Here is a 20,515-nt window from a genome sequence, read left to right as displayed (position 1 = left end):
CCAGTACAATGTGATAATTTATATACGGCATTTATTGTGTTGGAACTATATGCTTATGTATATTTCCCCATTTTAATTGTATGCGCTTTGAGGGCATAACTGTTACAACTATGTATGGGACGTTGCAGGTATCAATTACTCTCACAGCGTTTTATGGTTCTTGATATGGAAGTAGTTATTAACATTTTTTTTTAATCTCCATTGTTCCTTCCCCGTTATATACTGGCCCATTTTATATACTCTCCCTTATAAAATAAATGATTAGAAAAAGCAAGAATTTAGAGAACAGATGTTACAGTTGGTTAGGAATTCTTAATTATCATCTGAAGACATTCAGCCTTTCCCAGATATGGTTCTTACTTGGAACTTTAATAGAACTCTTTCAGTTCGAAGACATGGAAGGAACTTATTTAAGTAAATATCTTAAAATGATATGGTTTTGGTATTTAATAACCATCTGGGATGGGTATTTCGTACAACCCTGTCCACTTAGCTCTTGAATCCAATGTCTTTTGCTTAACACAAAAAAAGGAAACATAGAAATGCTGTGAAAGAAATGTTTTTGTTCATTTGAAAAATAAAATACCAACTCTGCATTTTGTTAAGATTCATTTTATAAAATACCTTAAAAGAACAGATAAAGTACTTGAGTTTACATAATAATCAGAATTGAAAAAAGATGAATATAAATTAATTGAACACATAACTATTTTGCCACATTAGACAAGTTTTAAAAAAATAGTAATTGGGAAGAAAACCCTTCACTCTATTGCTGTCTTTTTTTGGAAACTTTTCCTAGAAGCACTGAAATCCCAGGTCAACAGGCGGTACCTGTGTTGTTGAAAACACACTGTAATTTGCTTCCAAATCTGTCAGCTTAAGAGAAAAAATTAAAGTTTTAACCAGGTTCGATAATTCAGTGCAAATTAAAGCTTCAAGTTGAAAATTCAAGAGGAAAAGTAATGTCCAAACTGTAGGAAATGCTTCTGGAACTGAAAAAGAAAAAAATTCACATTATGAAGAAATCTTTGCAAGTGTTCTTGTGTGTGAGATATTGACTTAACAAATGGGCCCTTTGAAGTTGCAATTAGGGCTTTAGTAAGACTATCTGCAATGTGGGCAAGGGAAAATGAACAGGGAAGACCTAAATGTCATTTTGTGGAAGGAAGCTCAAGTTAACCATAAGCACTGCTCTGATTCAATTCTAGAACATTTGGACAGGATATTGCAGACATCAAGGGGAAAAAAAGAAATTATGGAGACTAATTTACTGGACTATCATTGAGGATAAGTACTTCTATCCCCAGAACATGTTGGGGGATGGGGGAGAGCAGATTAGTGTTGGCCATGATTGGTTTTAATTATATGGATTATATGGTGTACTGGCTTAAAAAATGATTATATTACTAAGTCTTGAGAAATGGGAGGAATGTCTAACTTTCTAGATCACAGTGCAACCAAGTTATTGATCATTTCCAACCATTAATGGGTAATCATTTTTATAATTAAAGTATTTTTAATTATTTCCACAAAAAATTTTTTGAGTTTGGTAGTCATTGGTAATAGGTAGCAATGGGATTTTCATGACCACATTTGATAGAAAGTTTCCCTCTTTCCATTCCATAGAAGTTTCTGATTCATTCTTTTTAATGATAAAACTAACGGTTGCTATTGAGTACAAGATGCAGAGATTTTAGTGGAGGCTAATAAGTCTTCTTTGCAAAGTAGATTTTTTAAAAAAATGTAGGTCTAAATTTATATCACCAGTCTTTTTCTAATTCTCACTGGAAATTTTCACATATTTGAAAACTGAGGGTGTACTATATTTTTCTAACATTTGTATTTTACATCACTCTCTAATCTATTAAAGTTAAAACAATGTTATCAAAATGAAGTGGCAACTTTTGGCTTTTAGTTGTACCTATGATCGGCAAGTCATAAAAAACACAAAACATACAGTGCTATTCCAACGTGACATCGGAGACTGATTAAAAAAAAGAAGTGAATAATCATGATGATGTACATGGAGTTCCTAAATCAATAAAGAATTAGCTGATGCCATTCTTTGCACTCATATACCTGCTCACAGGTGGAACATCTAAGGAAAAGTCAAAATTCCTCTCTGGGGATACCACCGACCAGTGCAGAATCACCTGAAGAAATTAGAACACCCAAGCCTGTGGACTCCTTTCAAGTACCTCCTATCGTGAAGGCCAAACCCTCAAGGGCACATGTCACACGTCACTGCAAAACAATGCGTTGGTTCTCCTCCCCTGGTCAACTTGGTGACCCCTCCAGGCTTGCACATTGATTTCCATAGGGTCCTGCTACGCGTTTGGTCCTGTCCTTTCAAATCCTGAAGAGAGGCTCACTAGCAGATGCACCCTTGTACATCACACCGGGTGTGAGGCTGAAAGAGGAGCGGCAGAAATGTGCACCACCCTGCAGTGAGTTCGTATTTAGAAAAGCTTCTGTGGGCTCAAGCATTTCACACAGACCTGGGTTTTGTCTCATTTCTCCACTAACTTCTCATTAGGCTTTGTCCATCAGAGAGAGACTTTTGCCATCAAAAGCACAAAGAATAACAAAACATTACATTGCAATCAGCTTGTGACAGTTTGTGCTTTAAAAACATAGTGCGTCAAGCACATCAGAGATGCTCAATAAATATTTGTAGATTTATTAAAAGTAATAACATGGTTTCTGAAGAACCAATCTCCATTTTGGAAAAAAAGAAAAAGAAAAAAAAAGAAAAAGAAAAACCATATAAATTTCTTTCCCCTGACTGGATGGAACAATGAGAATCTACAAATTAAATATGAACTCTGATTTGATTGCAGAGAGTTCGTCAAAAAGAAAAAAAAAAAAAAGAACATTGCCACAGTAGCATTGGCACTTAACAGTGCATTGAAGATTTAACTTTTTCCACTGCAATATGAACTGGTTCCTAACACCTGTTAGGTACCAGAGTGTAATCACTCAAATAGGAAATGAACTCTATTTCACTTTGGGAAAGGTATGATCATAATTTTATCTAAAAATTATTAACATATTTCAGGGAGACGGCCCTCTTATTTAGCGTGTCTCAAAGTAATGCAGGCATAAATGCCAGGGGACCTCATTATAGAACTTCAACATGGCATTGTCACGTGCAAGTGTATTCCTCCCACATCTGCAGTAGTTGCTTCCTACTATTTTATGTTTCTACAGAGTAGTGACACCCCTAGGATGACAAAGATGAGGATATGGGGGGGATAAAGATCACAAAACTTACACTAAAAAGGGATGTTCCTCTATATCATATGAAAAACCCCTTATCAAAAGGCAGTTGAGCTCACGGACGAAAAAATGCTTTATACATTCATAATTTTCCCGTCACAACAGCAAAGGTTTCCAAAGACAAGACTCAGTAGTGAAGGCCACACACTTTTTTTTTTCTTTTTTTTGCATTAGTTTGATACGTTGAAAATCAGAACCTTTGAAGCATCTTGTAAATGGGAGAAATGGAACTGGACCCGGCTGGGCGTGGGGGTGGGGTGTGATGGAAGGGATCCAAACGAATGTGTGACTCAGCTGTTGACGTGGACAGCAGAGGAGTTGGTGGGAAATGTTACAGCAGACCTGACCCCTCTACCAAGGGTCTGTCAAGAACACAGTACAGGGATCAAAAAACAAAAACTCTAAAACAAAACTAAAAACAAAACTGAACTGCAACTTCGCCAGCTTGTAAACAAGGAAAAGCATTTCACAGATTCAAAGTTAAAGGGAAGTAAACGTCTTTAAATTATTTTTGTCAGTTCAACCCTGATTTAAAAAGTATGGCTAGCAGAAATAAGGAAGCGCAGCCGTTGACATCCTGAGCTAGCAGCTGTCTTCTGAGAAGCAGCACTTCCAAGCCTCTTCTCAAGATGCCACGCCAAGGAGACACCTTCTCTCACATGTCTCTTTCCCACAGTCCTGGAATATCGATTGCTTGCCATGCTGGTGTGGACAGTCCTAGCTGCTATAGATTTAGACGTGGGGAGACTGGAGGCGGGTAGGCGAATTCTCGGAGGATGCTCCGGGCCACTTCCACATTATTCTGGGCTATCTCTAAGGCTCTCTTCACTTCTTCAAAGGCATAACCCTCTCCCATGAGTTTTGCAATTTTTGCATCAACATTTTCCAATGCTGCCTCGGGCCCGTGGGGTTTTCTGTGGTGGATTTCTGGTGCAGTCCTGCGCGGTCGTGGTTTAGGAGGCCTGGCTGGTGCTTGTGAACCATCTGTGTACATTTTGAAAAAGAGAGATCATGTAAATAATGGGCTAAAAATAAAGACACCGTATCAGTTTGATCTCATTTTATATGAAAACCCTATTTTTCATTACCTCCATAAATAAACTTGCCCTCCCATTTTGAACATTAAAAAAACTGAGTTAGAATGTGTTGGAAGTTTGAGAAATTAATACAAATATACTCCCAATTCCACATGTTATTCTTTAAGCCATATGAAGTAACAGGTAGAGAAGGGAAAAACATTGAAAATGAAAGGCTTTCATTATGGGGACACTAGCTTTTTCTTTCCTACTATGGTGGAGGATCTTTCTTGGGAAGTTTCTACCAGAGGAAACTGTTACAAGGTTGTCAATATTCCTGGAAGCACATCCCCAGCAGGTCCTCCATCCCACCCAGGCCACAGAACAACTACTCTGAGCAATAGGCTTTGTAGTGTCTCTGCCCGTCTGATTTTTCAAGTTAATAATGCTGTCACCTAATGCTGGGGTGGGGAGCAAAATAGTATATGCTTCGAGTCTACTGTTAGTTAATAAGCTGAGCAGAAGTAAACTCACTGCTTTGCTCAAATACTTTACCCAGATTCCAAATGTTTGAAGTTTTGCTAGAGAAAAAGCAAAGCCAGCAAAAACATGAGCAACGGAGATTCGGACTCCGGATCAGTCCCCTGATAAGTTTCTCAAAGTCAAATCAAATGACATTGGTGCCCATGAATGGAGAGTAATCTTCCTAAGAGAAAGAATTCGAGACCACCACCCCTCATGGACCCCAGGGCGTGGGCTGGTAACTTGAGAAGGCACTTTTATATCATGGATGTCCATGATATCTATATTTGGTACTGTTTTTCAAAAGTCGAAATTAAGAAAAGATTAAAATAAAAATTACCAAACTTATGTCATGCAACACATTTATGGATTTAAGACTATTTAGACATCGACACTTCCTTAATATCTTTCTCAGAGCACTGACAAATGCCAAATGATAAATCCAAGGACATAGTTAAGTAGATGAGGAAGTGAGGCTATGACCCAAATGCCTTGTGACTCTCGACCCCAGCCTTGCCCTCCTGGTCTCTGCTGCTTTGCCAACTTTCCCAATATCTTCATGAGAAATTGTAAGCTGATACTTTCAATAATCAAATCTAAATCAAAAAATTATCTAATACATTCTTTTATATTTTTCTCATAATTCTTTTTCCATGAGAAGGTAACTTGTTGAAAACATCGTCTTCACAATTCCAGCAGTATAGCAGTGTAACATACATACATGAAAGCCTCCAATATGAAAATATTTGGTTCCACACCAAATTGGATGATAGTCTTATTTTTAATCTTTACTTTCTTATAGAATACTGCCCAGTTTGGAAAAATATAGCTATAGATAAAGCTTATTAAATTAGGCTCATATACAAGAACACATTAATTTCTGGTTCTTGCTCAAGTCTGTATATACTGTATCTTGCATCTATAACTAAACATCTCAAGTTACTATGGTCTGCTAAACTACATTTCTTACTCTGTTTTCAGGTCCCATTTATTTTCTATTAAGTATTTCCATTATGTCACGCAGAGCTGGACAATAAATTTTACTTTGCTTCTAATCATTTCCATCTAAACTGTTAGAAATTCTAGCAAGCTATCCTTTAGTCAATCACCACAGAAGTCATACATTGAAATCTTGTCTGTTCTGATTTACTTTTTGTTGAGAAAAAGTACCTACACTTAAATGCAAGTCTAAATTCCCCATTTTCTACAGGTAAGACTCAAAGAGTTTTTCTAATACTATTATTTTGCTTTTGTCAAAAATACTGAGAAGGGCAGATGAATGTCAAGCATCACTGAAAAGAACAGCTAAATATGCTCCTAGAATGGGAAGGATACTATGGTAGCTGGAGACACATATGATAGTATAATTGGCAATGAAGTTTTTTTTTTTTTTGAATTTTTTCTTTTTTTTAAAGATTTTATTTATTTATTTATTTGAGAGAATGAGATAGAGCATGAGAGAGGGGAGGGTCAGAGGGAGAAGCAGACTCCCTGCTGAGCAGGGAGCCCGATGCAGGACTCGATCCCGGGACTCCAGGATCATGACCTGAGCCGAAAGCAGTTGCTTAACCAACTGAGCCACCCAGGCGCCCGGCAATGAAGTTTTAAGATTTAGAACTTTTAAATGTAATAAGGATATGTATTTTTAATTGAAGTATAGTTGACATACAATATATTTGTTTCGTTTCAAGTGTACAGCAGTGATTTAACATGTATATACATTACGAAATACCACAGGAAGTGCAGTTACCATCTGTCACCATACAAAGTTATTAAATATCACCGACTCTATTTCCTATGCTGTCCTGATGTTCTAACTGGAAGTCTGCACCTCTTAATCCCCTTCAGCTATTTTGCCCATTCTCTGAACTCCACACAACCACCAGTTCTCTGTATTTATGAGTCTGTTTCTGTTTTTTTTTTCATTTTTTTTTTTTTAGATTGCACATACAAGTGAAATCATATGGTATTTGTCTGACTTATTTCACTTAGCATAATACCCTCTAGGTCCATCCACGTTGTTGCAAATGGCAAGATGTCACTTTTTATGGCTGAGTAATATTCCAGTGTGTGTCTGTGTGTGTGTATATACATCTTTATCCATTCATCTATTGAGGGACACTTACATGGCTTCCACTTCTTGGCTACGGTAAATAATGCTGCAATGAACATAGAAGTGCATATATATTTTCAAATTAGTGTTTTTGTTTACCAATGTCTTATAGTTTTCAGAATACAAGTCTTTCACCTCCTTGGTTGAGTTTTTCAGGCATTTTGTTATTTTATTTTTTGGGGGGGCTTTTTTGGTATTTTATTCTTTTTGATTCAGTTGCAAATGGAACTGTTTTCTTAATTTCTCTAATAGTCCATTATTAGTATATAGAAATACAACAGATTTCTATATATTAATTCTGTATCCTGCAATTTTACTGAATTTTTTTATCCTAGTAGTTTTTTGGTAGAGTCTTTAGAGTTTTCTATATATGGTATCATCTCATCTGCAAATAGTGACAGTTTTACTTCTTCCATATGAATTTGGATGCCTTTTGTTTCTTGTCTGATTGTGGTGACTAAGACTTTTGGTACTATGTTGAATAAAAGTTGTGAGGGTGAGCATCCTTGTCTTGTTCCTAATCCTAGAGGGAAACCTTTGCACTGTTGAGTGTGATGTTAACTGCGAACCTGTCATATACAGCTTCACTATGTTACGGTATATTCTCTACCTGCTATGTTGAGAGTTTTTACCATGGATAGATGTTGAATTTTGTCAAGTAAGTTTTCTGCATCTATTGAGATGATCATATGATTTTATCCTTCATTTTGTTAATGTGCATCACACTAAATTAAAGATGCTGAATCATCCTTGTACCCCTGGAGTAAATTCCACTTGATTGGAGTGAATGAGCCTTTTAATGTATTTTTGAATGTTGTTTGCTAATGTTTTGTTGAGGATTTTTGCATCTATGTTCTTCTGGGATATTGACCTGTGATTTTATTTTTATCTTTTGTCTGATTTTGCTATCAGAGTAATGCTGGTATTGTAGAATGAATCTGGAAATGCTCCTTTTCAATTTTTGGGAGTATTTTGAGAACTCTCTTTAAATGTTTGGGAGAATTCACTCGTGAATCCTTCTCGTCCTGAACTTGTGTTTCCTGGGAGTTTTTATATCACTGGTTCAACTTCATTACTAGTAATTTGTTCATATTATCTATTTCTTTCTGATTCAGTCTTGGAGGATTGTGTTTCTAGGGACTTAGCAATTACTTCTTTTAGGTTGTGCAAATTGTTGGCAAATAATTTTTTGTAGTAGTCTTTTACAATCCTTTGTATTTCTCAGTTGTAACTTTTCCTCATTCATTTCTGATTTCATTTGAATTCTCTCTTTCTCTTGATTAGTCTGGATAAAGGTTTATCAGTTTTGTTTCTCTAAGAACCAGCTCTCAGCTTTGTTGATCTTTTTTATGTTTTTTTTTTTTTCCCCAGTCTCTATTTCATTTATTTCCACTCTGATTTTGTTATTTCTTTCCTTCTTCTAACTTTGGGCTTTATTCTTCTTTCTAGTTCTTTAGGTATAAAGTTAAATAGTTTGAGATTTCTGTCGTTTCTGGGGGTAGGCCTGTATGACTATAATCTTCCCTGTTAGAACTGTTTTTGCTGCTTCCCACAGATTTTGGAAATTTGTGTTTCCATTTTCATTTGTCTCAAGGTTTTTTTTTTTTTATTCCTCTTTGATTTCTCCATTGACCCACTGGTTGTTTAGCAGAATGTTTAGTCTCCCTGTGTTTGCGTTTCTTCCAGTTCGTGTAATTGATTTCTAAATTCATACTGCTGTGGTCAGAAAAGATGCTTGATATAATTTCAATCTTCTTAAATTTACTGAGAGTTGTTTTATGGCCTAACATGTGATCTATCCTGGAGAAAGTTCCATGTGCACTTAAAAAGAAGGTATACTTGCTGTCTGGGGGATGGAATGTTTTATATAAATCTTACTTAATTTGGTGTAATATGTTGTTCAATGATACCATTTCCTTATTGATTTTCTGCATGAATTATCCATTGATGTAAGTGGGGTATTAAAATTTCCTGCTGTGATTTCATTAGTGTCAATTTCTTCATGTCTATTAATATTTATGTAAATGTTTCTGTGTTAGGTACCTAGGTACTTACAAGTGTGATACCCTTTTGTTAGACTGACCCTTTTATCCTTATGTAATGCCCTCTTTTACATCTTTTGTGTCTGATGTCTGTTTTTTTTCTTTTTGTCATTTTCATGGAATATCTTTCTCCATGCCTCTACTTTCAGTTTGCATGTGTCTTTAAGGTGTGAAATCTCTTGTAGGCAGCATACAGATGGATCCTTTTTATCCATTCGCCCTATGTCTTTTGGTTGGAGCATTTAGTCCACTTATATTTAAAGAAATTATTTGTAAGTATGTAGTTATTGCTATTTTGTGAATTATTTTCTGGCTATTTTCAAGGTTCTCTGTTCCTTTCTTTTGCTCTCTTCCCTTGTGATTTGCTTAGATTTCCTTCTTTTTATTTTTTTGATATGTATTATAGGTTTTTGGTTTGTGCTTAGTGTGAGTTTCATATATAATTCCCTATTTATACAGCAGGTTATTTTGCTTGTCACTTAAGTTTGAACTCATTTTGAAAGCACATTTTTACCCTGCACCCCACAATTTATTTGATGTTATCTTGCACATATTTTTATTATGTGCATCCCTTAACTAATTATTGTAGATACAGTTAAAGCAAAGATTTATTTTCCTAATAGATCTTTTCCCTGGAAATCCAAAAGTCACATATCCCAGCTCATTTAATCCTAGTCCTCACTGCCTTAACTCAAAATTTATTTCCTCAAAAGAGTGCTGACCTCTCTTCAGAATCTTACAAATGCTTGGAATTTGAATTGTGTCATGTATTTGAGCCTACAAACAGAAGTAAAATGGAATCTGTTGCAACTCTGGCCACTTGTTATAAATTTCTACTTACGAATATTCAAGTTTGACATATCTTAATTTTTTGTTCAATTGTTTTAATTGAATAGAGTAGCTCTGTACCAGGTAACTGACAGCTACAGCTACTGAGACTTTTCTGGATGTAGATAAGGAACATCACTTATAGATGGGATTGGTTAGATACATTTCATTTTGGCAACTAAGATTTTAAGTGACCTTGAGCTAAGCCATTTACTTGTACAATTTTCACTCTCTAAATCTACTTTCCTATCTTATTTTTAGAAATATTATTTATCCTTTCTCAGTGAGGTAGTATGCAAATTAATTAATGTAATGGTCTTTTCAGCACATATATTGAACATTAAAAATAAAGGACAATGTGGGGGAGGAGCGAGATGGTGGAGGAGTATGAGACCAAAATTTTGTCTGGTCCCAGGAATTCAGCTAGATAGGTATCAAACCATTCTGACCACCTACGAACTCAAGAGGAGATTAAAGAAAAGAATAGCAGCAACTCTCTGAACAGAAAAGTGACCACTTTCTGGAAGGTAGGACGTGCAGAGAAGTGAATCCGAGGCGATATTTAGGAAGATAGACCGCGGGGGGGAGGAAGCCTCCATCAGCCGCTACTGGCAAGTGATAGAGCAGCGGAGCACAAAAACGGAACTTTTAGAAGTTGGCTCTGCTGGGGGACGTAGCTCCAGTGGCTAAGCAGGGGGTGGAACCCTCACTGGGACAGTGTGGTCTCAGGACCCTCAGGGTCACAGAAAGACTGGGGGTGCCTGAGTGCGGCAGAGCTCCCGGATATCGGAGCGAGGAAGCTGGCTGCAGAGACGGAGCCAAGGAGTGGGCTCTCAGCTCAGGGTTGCCATAAACCGGGATCCGCGGCCCACTCGGGGCACGGCTCCTCCAGCAGGGACACAAGCAGCAGATCCGGGGAGACTCCCCTTCCTTCCCGGGGAGGAGCGGTGCGGGAACGCACTGCAGGGATCTGCTGGGTTTGGAGACTCCACACGGGGTCGGGTGCCAGAGATAGAAATGCTCGGTCACAGGCTGGGTGAGCACAGAGTGCGGCCGGATTCCAGGAAGACAAGAGTGATTGACTGCTTTTCTCTGGGGGCTCACTGAGGAGTGGGGCCCCAAGTTCCTGGCTCCTCCGGGGCGGAGATTGGGAGGCCGCCATTTTCACTCTCCTAATCCAAAGCATTACCGAAAGCTTGCAGGGAACAAAAGCTCCCGAGAGCAAACCTGAGCAGACTACTTAGCCCAGCCCCAGCTAGGGCAGGGCAATTTCGCCTCCTGTAAAGACATTTGAGAATCACTGCAACAGGCTCCACCCCCAGAAGATCAGCAAGAACAGCCAGCCAAGACCAAGTTTACCAATCAATGCGAATGGCAGAACTCCAGCAGTAGGGGAATACAGCACATAGGAATTCGTGGCTTTTTCCCCATGATTCTTTAGTCTTTCAAAGTTAATTTTTTAAATTTTTTTTTAATTTTCCTATTTCCCTTTTTCAACCAACATCTTATCAATACCTTTTTAAAAAAATCTTTTTTATTTTCATTTTTAGAGTCATATTCTGTCCCTTCATAGTAGTTAACCTTATTTTTGGTATATATATATAAGTTGTTCTCTCTTTAAAATTTTGGGAGGCACTTTCTTCGAAAAGACCAAAATATGCCCCAAATCTAGTGTGTGGCACTGATTTATGCACCAGCATGATCATATTTGATCATATTTCTTTTTTCCTTTTTTTCTTTTTCCCCAGTTACAGGTCTCTTCTGATTTGTTTAGTGTATATTTTTCTGGGGTTGTTTTTACCCTGTTAGCATTTTGTTCTCTCATTCATCTACTGTATTCTGGACAAAATGACAAGATGGAAAAAATCACCTCAAAAAAAAGAACAAGAGGCAGTATCGACTGCCAGGGACCTAATCAATATGGACATTAGTAAGATGTCAGAACTAGAGTTCAGAATGATGATTTTAAAGATACTAGCTGGGCTTGAAAAAAGCATGGAAGATATTAGAGAAACCCTTTCTGGAGAAATAAAAGAACTAAAATCTAAGTCAAAATCAAAAAGGCTATTAATGAGGTGCAATAAAAAATGGAGGCTCTAACTGCTAGGATAAATGAGGCAGAAGAGGGAATTAGTGATATAGAAGACTGAATGATGGAAAATAAAGAAGCTGAGAAAAAGAGAGATAAACAAATACTGGATCACGAGGGCAGAATTAGAGAGATAAGTGATACCATAAGACGAAACAACATTAGAATAACTGGGATCCCAGAAAAGAAGAAAGAGAGAGGGGCAGAAGGTATATTGGAGCAAATTATAGCAGAGAACTTCCCTCATGTGGGGAAGGAAACAGGCATCAAAATCCAGGAGGCACAGAGAAACCCCCTCAAAATCACTAAAAATAGGTCAACACCCCGACATCTAATAGTAAAACTTATGAGTCTCAGAGACAAAGAGAAAATCCTGAAAGCAGCTCGGGAGAAGAGATCTGTAACCTACAATGGTAGAAACATTAGATTGGCAACAGACCTATCCACAGAGACCTGGCAGGCCAGAAAGGACTGGCATGATATATTCAGAGCACTAAATGAGAAAAATATGCAGCCAAGAATACTATATCCAGCTAGGCTGTCATTGAAAATAGAAGGAGAGATAAAAAGCTTCCAGGACAAACAAAAACTAAAGGAATTTGCAAACACGAAACCAGCCCTACAAGAAATATTGAAAGGGGTCCTCTAAGCAAAGAGAGAGCCTAAAAGTAACATAGACCAGAAAGGAACACAGACAATATACAGAAACAGTCACCTTACAGGCAATACAATGGCACTAAATTCATATCTTTCAATAGTTACCCTGAATGTAAATGGGCTAAATGCCCCAATCAAAAGACACAGGCTATCAGATTGGATTAAAAAACAAGACCCGTCGATATGCTGTCTGCAAGAGACTCATTTTAGACCCAAAGACACCCCCAGATTGAAAGTGAGGGGGTGGAAAACAATTTACCATGCTAATGGACACCAAAAGAAAGCTGGGGTGGCAATCTTTATACCAGACAAATTAGATTTTACACCAAAGAGATGAGGAAGGACACTATATCCTACTTAAAGGGTCTATCCAACAAGAAGATCTAACAATTGTAAGTATCTATGCCCCTAACATGGGAGCAGCCAATTATATAAGCCAATTAATAACGAAAGCAAAGAAACACATTGACAACAATACAATAATAGTGGGGGACTTTAACACCTCCCTCACTGAAATGGACAGATCATCTAAGCAAAAGATCCACAAGGAAATAAAGACTTTAAATGACACACTGGACCAAATGGACTTCACAGATATATTCAGAACATTCCATCCCAAAGCAACAGAATACACATTCTTCTCTAGTGCCCATGGAACATTCTCCAGAATAGATCACATTCTAGGTCACAAATCAGGTCTCAACTGGTACCAAAAGATTGGGATCATTCCCTGCATATTTTCAGACCACAATGCTTTGAAACTAGAACTCAATCATAAGAGGAAAGTCGGAAAGAACTCAAATACATGGAGGCTAAAGAGCATCCTACTAAAGAATGAATGGGTCAACCAGGAAATTAAAGATGAATTAAAAAAATTCATGGAAACCATTGAAAATGAAAACACAACTGTTCAAAATCTTTGGGAAGCAGCAAAGGCAGTCCTAAGACGAAAGTATATAGTAATATCTCAAGAAACAAGAAAGGTCTCAAATACACAACCTAACACTACACCTAAAGGAGCTGGAGAAAGAAGAGCAAATAAAGCCTAAACCCAGCAGGAGAAGAGAAATAATAAAGATCAGAGCAGAAATCAATGAAACAGAAACCAAAAGAACAGTAGAACAGATCAACGAAACTAGGAGCTGGTTCTCTGAAAGAATTCACAAGAGTGATAAACCCCAGGCCAGACTTATCAAAAAGAACAGAGAAATGACCCAAATAAATAAAATCATGAATGAGAGATCACTACCAACACCAAAGAAATACAAACAATTATAAGAACATATATTGAGCAACTCTATGCCAGCAAATTAGATAATCTGGAAGAAATGGATGCATTCCCAGAGATGTATCAACTACCAAAACTGAACCAGGAAGAAATAGAAAATCTGAACAGACCTATAACCTATATAAGGAAATCGAAGCAGTCATCAAAAATCTCCCAACAAACAAAAGCCCAGGGCCAGATGGCTTCCCAGGGAAATTCTACCAAACATTTCAAGAAGAATGAATACCTATTCTTCTGAAACTGTTCCAGAAAATAGAAATGGAAGGAAAACTTCCAAACTTGTTTTATGAGGCCACCATTACCTTGATCCCCAAACCAGAAAAAGACCCCATCAAAAAGGAGAATTACAGACCAATATCCTTGATGAACATGGATGCAAAAATTCTCACCAAAATACTAGCCAATAGGATCCAGCAGTACATTAGAAGGATTATTCACCACGACCAAGTGGGATTTATCCCTGGGCTGCACGGTTGGTTCAATATCCGCAAATCAATCAATGTGATACAATACATTAATAAAAGAAAGAACAAGAACCATATGATCCTCTCAATAGATGCAGAAAAGGCATTTGACAAAGTACAGCATCCTTTCTTGATCAAAACTCTTCAGAGTATAGGCATAGAGGGTACATACCTCAATATCATAAAAGCCATCTATGAAAAACCCACAGCGAATATCATTCTCAATGGGCAAAAACAGAGCTTTCCCCCTTAGGTCAGGAACACAGCAGGGATGTCCACTATCACCACTGCTATTCAACATAGTATTAGAAGTCCTAGCCACAGCAATCAGACAACAAAAAGAAATAACAGACATGTGAATCGGCAAAGAAGAAGTCAAACTCTCACTCTTTGCAGTTGATACGATACTTTGTGTGGAAAACCCAAAAGACTCCACCCCAAAACTGCTAGAGCTCATACAGGAATTCAGTAAAGTGGTAGGATATAAAATCAATGCACAGAAATCAGAGGCATTCCTATACACCAACAAGACAGATGAAATTAAGGAGTTGATCCCATTTACAATTGCACCCAAAACCATAAGATACCTAGGAATAAATCTAACCAAAGAGGCAAAGAATCTGTACTCAGAAAACTATGAAATACTCATGAAAGAAATTGAGGATGACACAAAGAAATGGAAAAACGTTCCACGCACATAGATTGGAAGAACAAATATTGTTAAAATGTCTATGCTACCTAGAGCAATCTACACATTTAATGCAATCCCTATCAAAATACCATCCACTTTTTTCAAAGAAATGGAACAAATAATCCTAAAATTTGTATGGAACCAGAAAAGACCCTGAATAGCCAGAGGAATGTTGAAAAAGAAAAGCCAAGCTGGTGGCTGGTGACATCACAATTCCAGACTTCAAGCTCTAGTACAAAGCTGTAATCATCAAGACAGTACGGTACTGACACAAAAACAGACACACAGATCAGTGGAACAGAAGAGAGCCCAGAAATGGACCCTCAACTGTACAGTCAACTAACCTTTGACAAAGCAGGTAAGAATGTCCAATGGAAAAAAGACAGTCTCTTCAACAAATGGTGTTGGGAAAATTGGACAGCCATATGCAGAAGAATGAAACTGGACCGTTTCCTTAGACCACACACAAAAATAGACTCAAAATGGTTGAAAGACCTAATTGTGAGACAGGAGTCTATCCAAATCCTAAAGGAGAATGCAGGCAGCAACCTCTTTGACCGCAGCCACAGCTACTTCTTCCTAGAAATATCACCAAAGGCAAGGGAAGCAAGGGCAAAAATGAACTATTGGGACTTCAAGATTAAAAGCTTTTGCACAGGAAAAGAAACAGTCAACAAAACCAAAAGACAACCGACAGCTGGGAGAAGATATTTGCAAATGACATATCAGATAAAGGGCTAGTATCCAAAATCTATAAAGAACTTATCAAACTCAACACCCAAAGAACAAATGATCCAATCAAGAAATGGGCAGAAGACATGAATAGACATTTTTCCAAAGAAGACATCCAAATGGCCAACAGAACGTGAAAAGGTGCTCAACATTGCTTGGCATCAAGGAAATCCAAATCAAAACCTCAATGAGATACCACCTCTCTCCAGTCAGTATGGCTAAAATTAACAAGTCAGGAAACGACAGATGTTGGCAGGGATGTGGAGAAAGGGGAACTGTCCTACACTGTTTGCGGGAATGCAAGCTGGTGCAGACACTCTGGAAAACAGTATGGAGTTTCCTCAAAAAGTTGAAAATAGAGCTGCCCTACAACCCAGCAATTGCATTACTGGGTATTTACCCCAAAGATACAACTGTAGGGACCCGAAGGGGTACGTGCACCCCAGTGTTTATAGCAGCAATGTCCACAATAGCCAAACTGTGGAAAGAGCCAAGATGTCCATCGACAGATGAATGGATTAAGAAGATGTGGTGTATATGTGTGTGTGTGTGTGTGTGTGTGTGTGTGTGTATACACACACACACACACACACACATATACATACAATGGAGTATTATGCAGCCATCAAAAGGAATGAAATCTTGCCATCTGCAACGACGTGGATGGAACTGGAGGGTATTATTCTGAGCGAAATAAGTCAATCAGAGAAAGACATGTATGATATGATATCACTGATAAGAGGAATTCTTAATCTCAGGAAAGAAACTGAGGGTTGCTGGAGTGGTGGGGGGTGAGAGGGATGGGGTGGCTGGGTGATAGACACTGGGGAGGGTATATGCTATGGTGAGCGCTGTGAATTGTGTAAGACTGTTGAATCACAGACCTATACCTCTGAAACAAATAATACATTATATGTTAAAAAAAAAAAAAGCAGGAAGGGAAAAATGAAGGGGGAATATTGGAGGGGGAGATGAATCATGAGAGACTATGAACTCTGAGAAACAAACTGGGGGTTCTAGAGGGGAGGGTTGTGGGGGGATGGGTTAGCCTGGTGATGGGTATTAAAGAGGGCACGTACTGAATGGAGCACTGGGTGTTATACGCAAACAATGAATCGTGGAACACTACATCAAAAACTAATGAGGTCATGTACGGTGATTAACATAACATAATAAAATAAAAAAAAATTTCGAGTTAGGGAAATTATGACAAATCCAAGGATCAAACAAACTTACTTCCTACCTCAAAAAAAAATAAAGACAATGAATTTACATTTATGATAACTGCTCTACTTAAATGCCATGAACAATAATTACTACAAATTAAAAGTAACGTCAGAAGTGTGGAAGAGGAAAAAACATGGAATCCGTTGTGAGTGCTAATTCCATAGAAAGCTTTTAAGCAACATCTTAATAAGGAAGATCTGTTACAATCTGAACTAAGAGTAGAAACTATTTAAAAAAGCGGGGGTAGGGGTTCAGTTGGTTAAGCATTCAACTCTTGATTTTAGCTAAGGTCATGAGATCAGGGTTGTAAGATCAAGCCCTGCATCTGGCTCTGTGCTGGGTGTGGAGCTTGTCTAAGATTCTCTCCCATTCTCTCTTAAAGGATTCCTTTTTTTTTTTTAGTTAAAAAAAAAGGGGGAAGGGATCATTTTCATGTTCATCATTAGAGCAAACTGCTTAAAACTAATCTTTCTTTCTACATATCCATTCCCAAAGCTTATAGACAGCCTTCACTTTACAGCTTGTTCTTTTTCACCATGTCTGAAAGAGACACCAGGTCCTTTTTCCCTTTAGAATGGGTAAGTAATAGAAAGGAGCAATGAAACAGAAGATGAAACTATCTTATAGTTCCCCAAAAGTTATTATACTTTTGGAGTACATTGGAATTACTATGAGTCTTACCAACTCTATGGAAATTTCTGTACCTGAATAAATGACCTTTCAATATCTTCTTAAGGATGACATGTATTTATTCTAGTGCTCCTGCCCAATGTCACTGTATTTTTGAACTATGAGCAATGGCAGTGGTATCAAAATAAGTGCAAGAATACATGGAGCCATCGGATATAAATAGCACATCTTCTTGGAGCACCAAATTTTACTCAAGGATTACAGATTTACCAAGGAGAAAAATGTAAAATTTGCACAAGTTTTTAAGATAAAACAGACTTGCAACAACACTGGGGCTTTAACCAAAAGTGGATAATCAGGAAATTGATTCAGAGTTACCTCCTTGGTGGGCTGAAAGATTTGAGAAGCGGTGGTTTAGGGTTAAATCTTGATTCAATTTTCATTATCTGAGCATATAAAAGAGCAAAGCGATACTGAGAAAAGTCCTGGATGGCACGGGAATAATCCTGATGAACACATGGTTAGAATAATACCTTAAATGGTTACTCCAGGTCGTGCATTCTCAATGAGGGCAGTATCCTCAGGAGGATGAAAATTGGTCCTTGAGGGACGAGAAAAGGTCTTAGATGCTAAAAGGTACACAGAAATCAAAAGTATATCTGTGGTATTAAACTGTCATTGTTGCAGGAGGGCAGGAGTGATTACGGAAAAAAATAAAAAAAAGGTCTAAAAGGGTCCTTAGGCAGATTATGATTAACAAAAGCAAACAAAAGGCAAGCTACACTGCTGTCACTCACATTTCTCAGGGTTGATGGCACTTCTACTTCGGGGGCTACCAACTATTTCACTGCAAGAGGTCCTTATTTATTACTCCCTTCATTGTCTAAACTTTGGTGGTTTTTTAAGTACAGATTCTGAAAGATTATCTAATAAGCAAATGTCATCACACTGATGAATCTATTTCCTATTTGTTGTATTAAGCCTTATTTAACAATAGCTACAACACCAAGTTTCTATATTTCTAGACCAAAGCAGAGGCATTTAATTCATTAGTTTTCTTGCAAATAAAGTTAGGGTTTCTGTTAGACTTCTAAAATATTAGTCTGTGACAGCACATAAAAATGATGGACCATCATACAATAATTTAAAATGACACTTACTTTAAAACTTAATGATGTGGTGAGTTACTTATGAAACTATGTTAAGTGGAATTGACATACTGAGTATGATCTCAGTGTTGTGAACATGTACACAGACAAACATTAGAAGGAAGTACGCCAACAGGGCAACAATGTTCCTGATTGATGATGGGTTAGAAGTGACTTCTCTTTTTGCATTTTATTCTCCAATGTGCATGTACTACTTTCATAATTAGAAAAAAAAACGAATAGCCTCAGATCCCCTCTGCTAGCTTTACAGGTCTAAGCTGCTCAAAGATCTAATATGGAGAAATAGAACGATTTTGCTGATATAAAAAGTATAGAAGGCATAGAGTAGGTGGCTTCCTAAGATCATGTGAAACATCACCAGGATCTAGGTTTCGAAATCTCTAGTACAACTTCTAATACTCTCTTCCATCCCTCTGTCATCCTTACTATTCCTTTGCTTCTATCAGACTTTATCCATGGGGCATCTCTAAACTCTGTTTAACAATCATTGTTATATGCATGTGTGATTTTTTTAAACTTAATTTTGGCTTAGCTACTGGCAGGATAACAACAAACTCTGCTAACAAAAACAATAAAAATGCACACATAGCTTACTGATAAAACACAGAATTCATATCCTAATATACGGATACTTACTAGCTGTGAGACCCTGGGTAATTAACTTTCTTCTATAAATTGACATTAGTACTATTTAAAATTGGTTGTGAGGAATAAAATTTTGTCTATAATATCCAACAAATGATATATATACATACATATATAATTACATAGTTATACATATAAACATTATATATATATTGAATTATCTCCTGTTTATACATATGCTATATTTAAAATTCTTAGCTTAACATTTGGCCCATAGTAACTGCCTAACAAATTTAGAAATTAATTATTATGTACAATCTGAGACATCATCTCTAACTTATTTAGAGTTACTACTTCATGGATAATATTTGAGATAGACATCAAGTCTTATTTGAGTTACTACTTCACGGATAATTTACTACTTCATGGATAATATTTGAGACAGACATCAAGACTCAGACTATTGATTTTTCTCAACTATAACAATATCTGAGAATTAAAATAAAAATATAAATTTAACTGATTGAGGCATTAAAAATTTTAAATACATCATTATGACTCTGTTATTCTACTGGAAGTTAGATCAATTCTAGAACTCATTTATGCCACAAACTTCAATTGCTATTAGTATAGATACACTGATTTTATAAGGACATGTTTTAATATAGTTTTCACTAAATTACAAATAAAAAAAAATCTTCACATACCCAGTGGTAGATAATTATGATAGTTAAGGCTAAAGTTATACAATTTTGTAATACATCCAGACAATGGTTATAAGAGAACTATATTACTATTAAATTTGTAAGAAAAAAGGACTCTAGATACTGTGGTTTGAAAACTAGAGCTGTGTGTAAAAGACATCTCAGGTAGCTGAATTGTGGTGAAACTCTTAACACTGCATTTTCCTTTGTTGAAACACAAAACAAAATCTTATAAACACAATTTATCTTCAAACATCTTATCACTAATGACAATACACAATTCCAACCCTTGAGTGAAGCCATGATTTTCAACTGAGATTTTAAGAATATATCTATAGATCAATAGAAGATCTCTACAGAAAATTTGATTTTAATATAAAATCATTCAATATTCTATTACTTTTCCTTTAAGCTAGTAAAAAAACTATATTGGAATTAATTCCTTTTATGATGAGACCTCCTTTATTTTGTTAGTGTAT

The 20,515-nt window shown here is 36.9% G+C and overlaps 1 protein-coding gene across 13 annotated transcripts in view; it reads right to left on the bottom strand.

The window, feature by feature from the left end:
* Positions 1–560: 560 nt before the first annotated feature.
* CBLB (Cbl proto-oncogene B) overlaps positions 561–20,515 on the bottom strand; it is a 219,826-nt gene continuing 199,871 nt past the window's right edge. For 5 of the 13 annotated variants that reach the window (XM_027585388.2, XM_035728367.1, XM_035728368.1 and 2 more), the window contains exon 19: positions 563–4,263. In XM_027585388.2, coding sequence (XP_027441189.1) covers positions 4,004–4,263 — 260 coding nt within the window. In that variant the 3' untranslated portion in view covers positions 563–4,003. Of the gene's footprint in view, positions 4,264–20,515 lie in introns of all 13 variants that reach the window. The other 8 variants (XM_027585391.2, XM_027585392.2, XM_035728376.1 and 5 more) reach the window with 5 other exon arrangements.

This window comes from Zalophus californianus, chromosome 1 (assembly GCF_009762305.2).
Source record: "Zalophus californianus isolate mZalCal1 chromosome 1, mZalCal1.pri.v2, whole genome shotgun sequence".
NCBI classification, from domain to species: Eukaryota; Metazoa; Chordata; class Mammalia; order Carnivora; family Otariidae; genus Zalophus; species Zalophus californianus.
The sequence above is the reverse complement of the archived record's forward strand: the minus strand, read 5'-3'. Positions and strand labels throughout refer to the sequence as shown.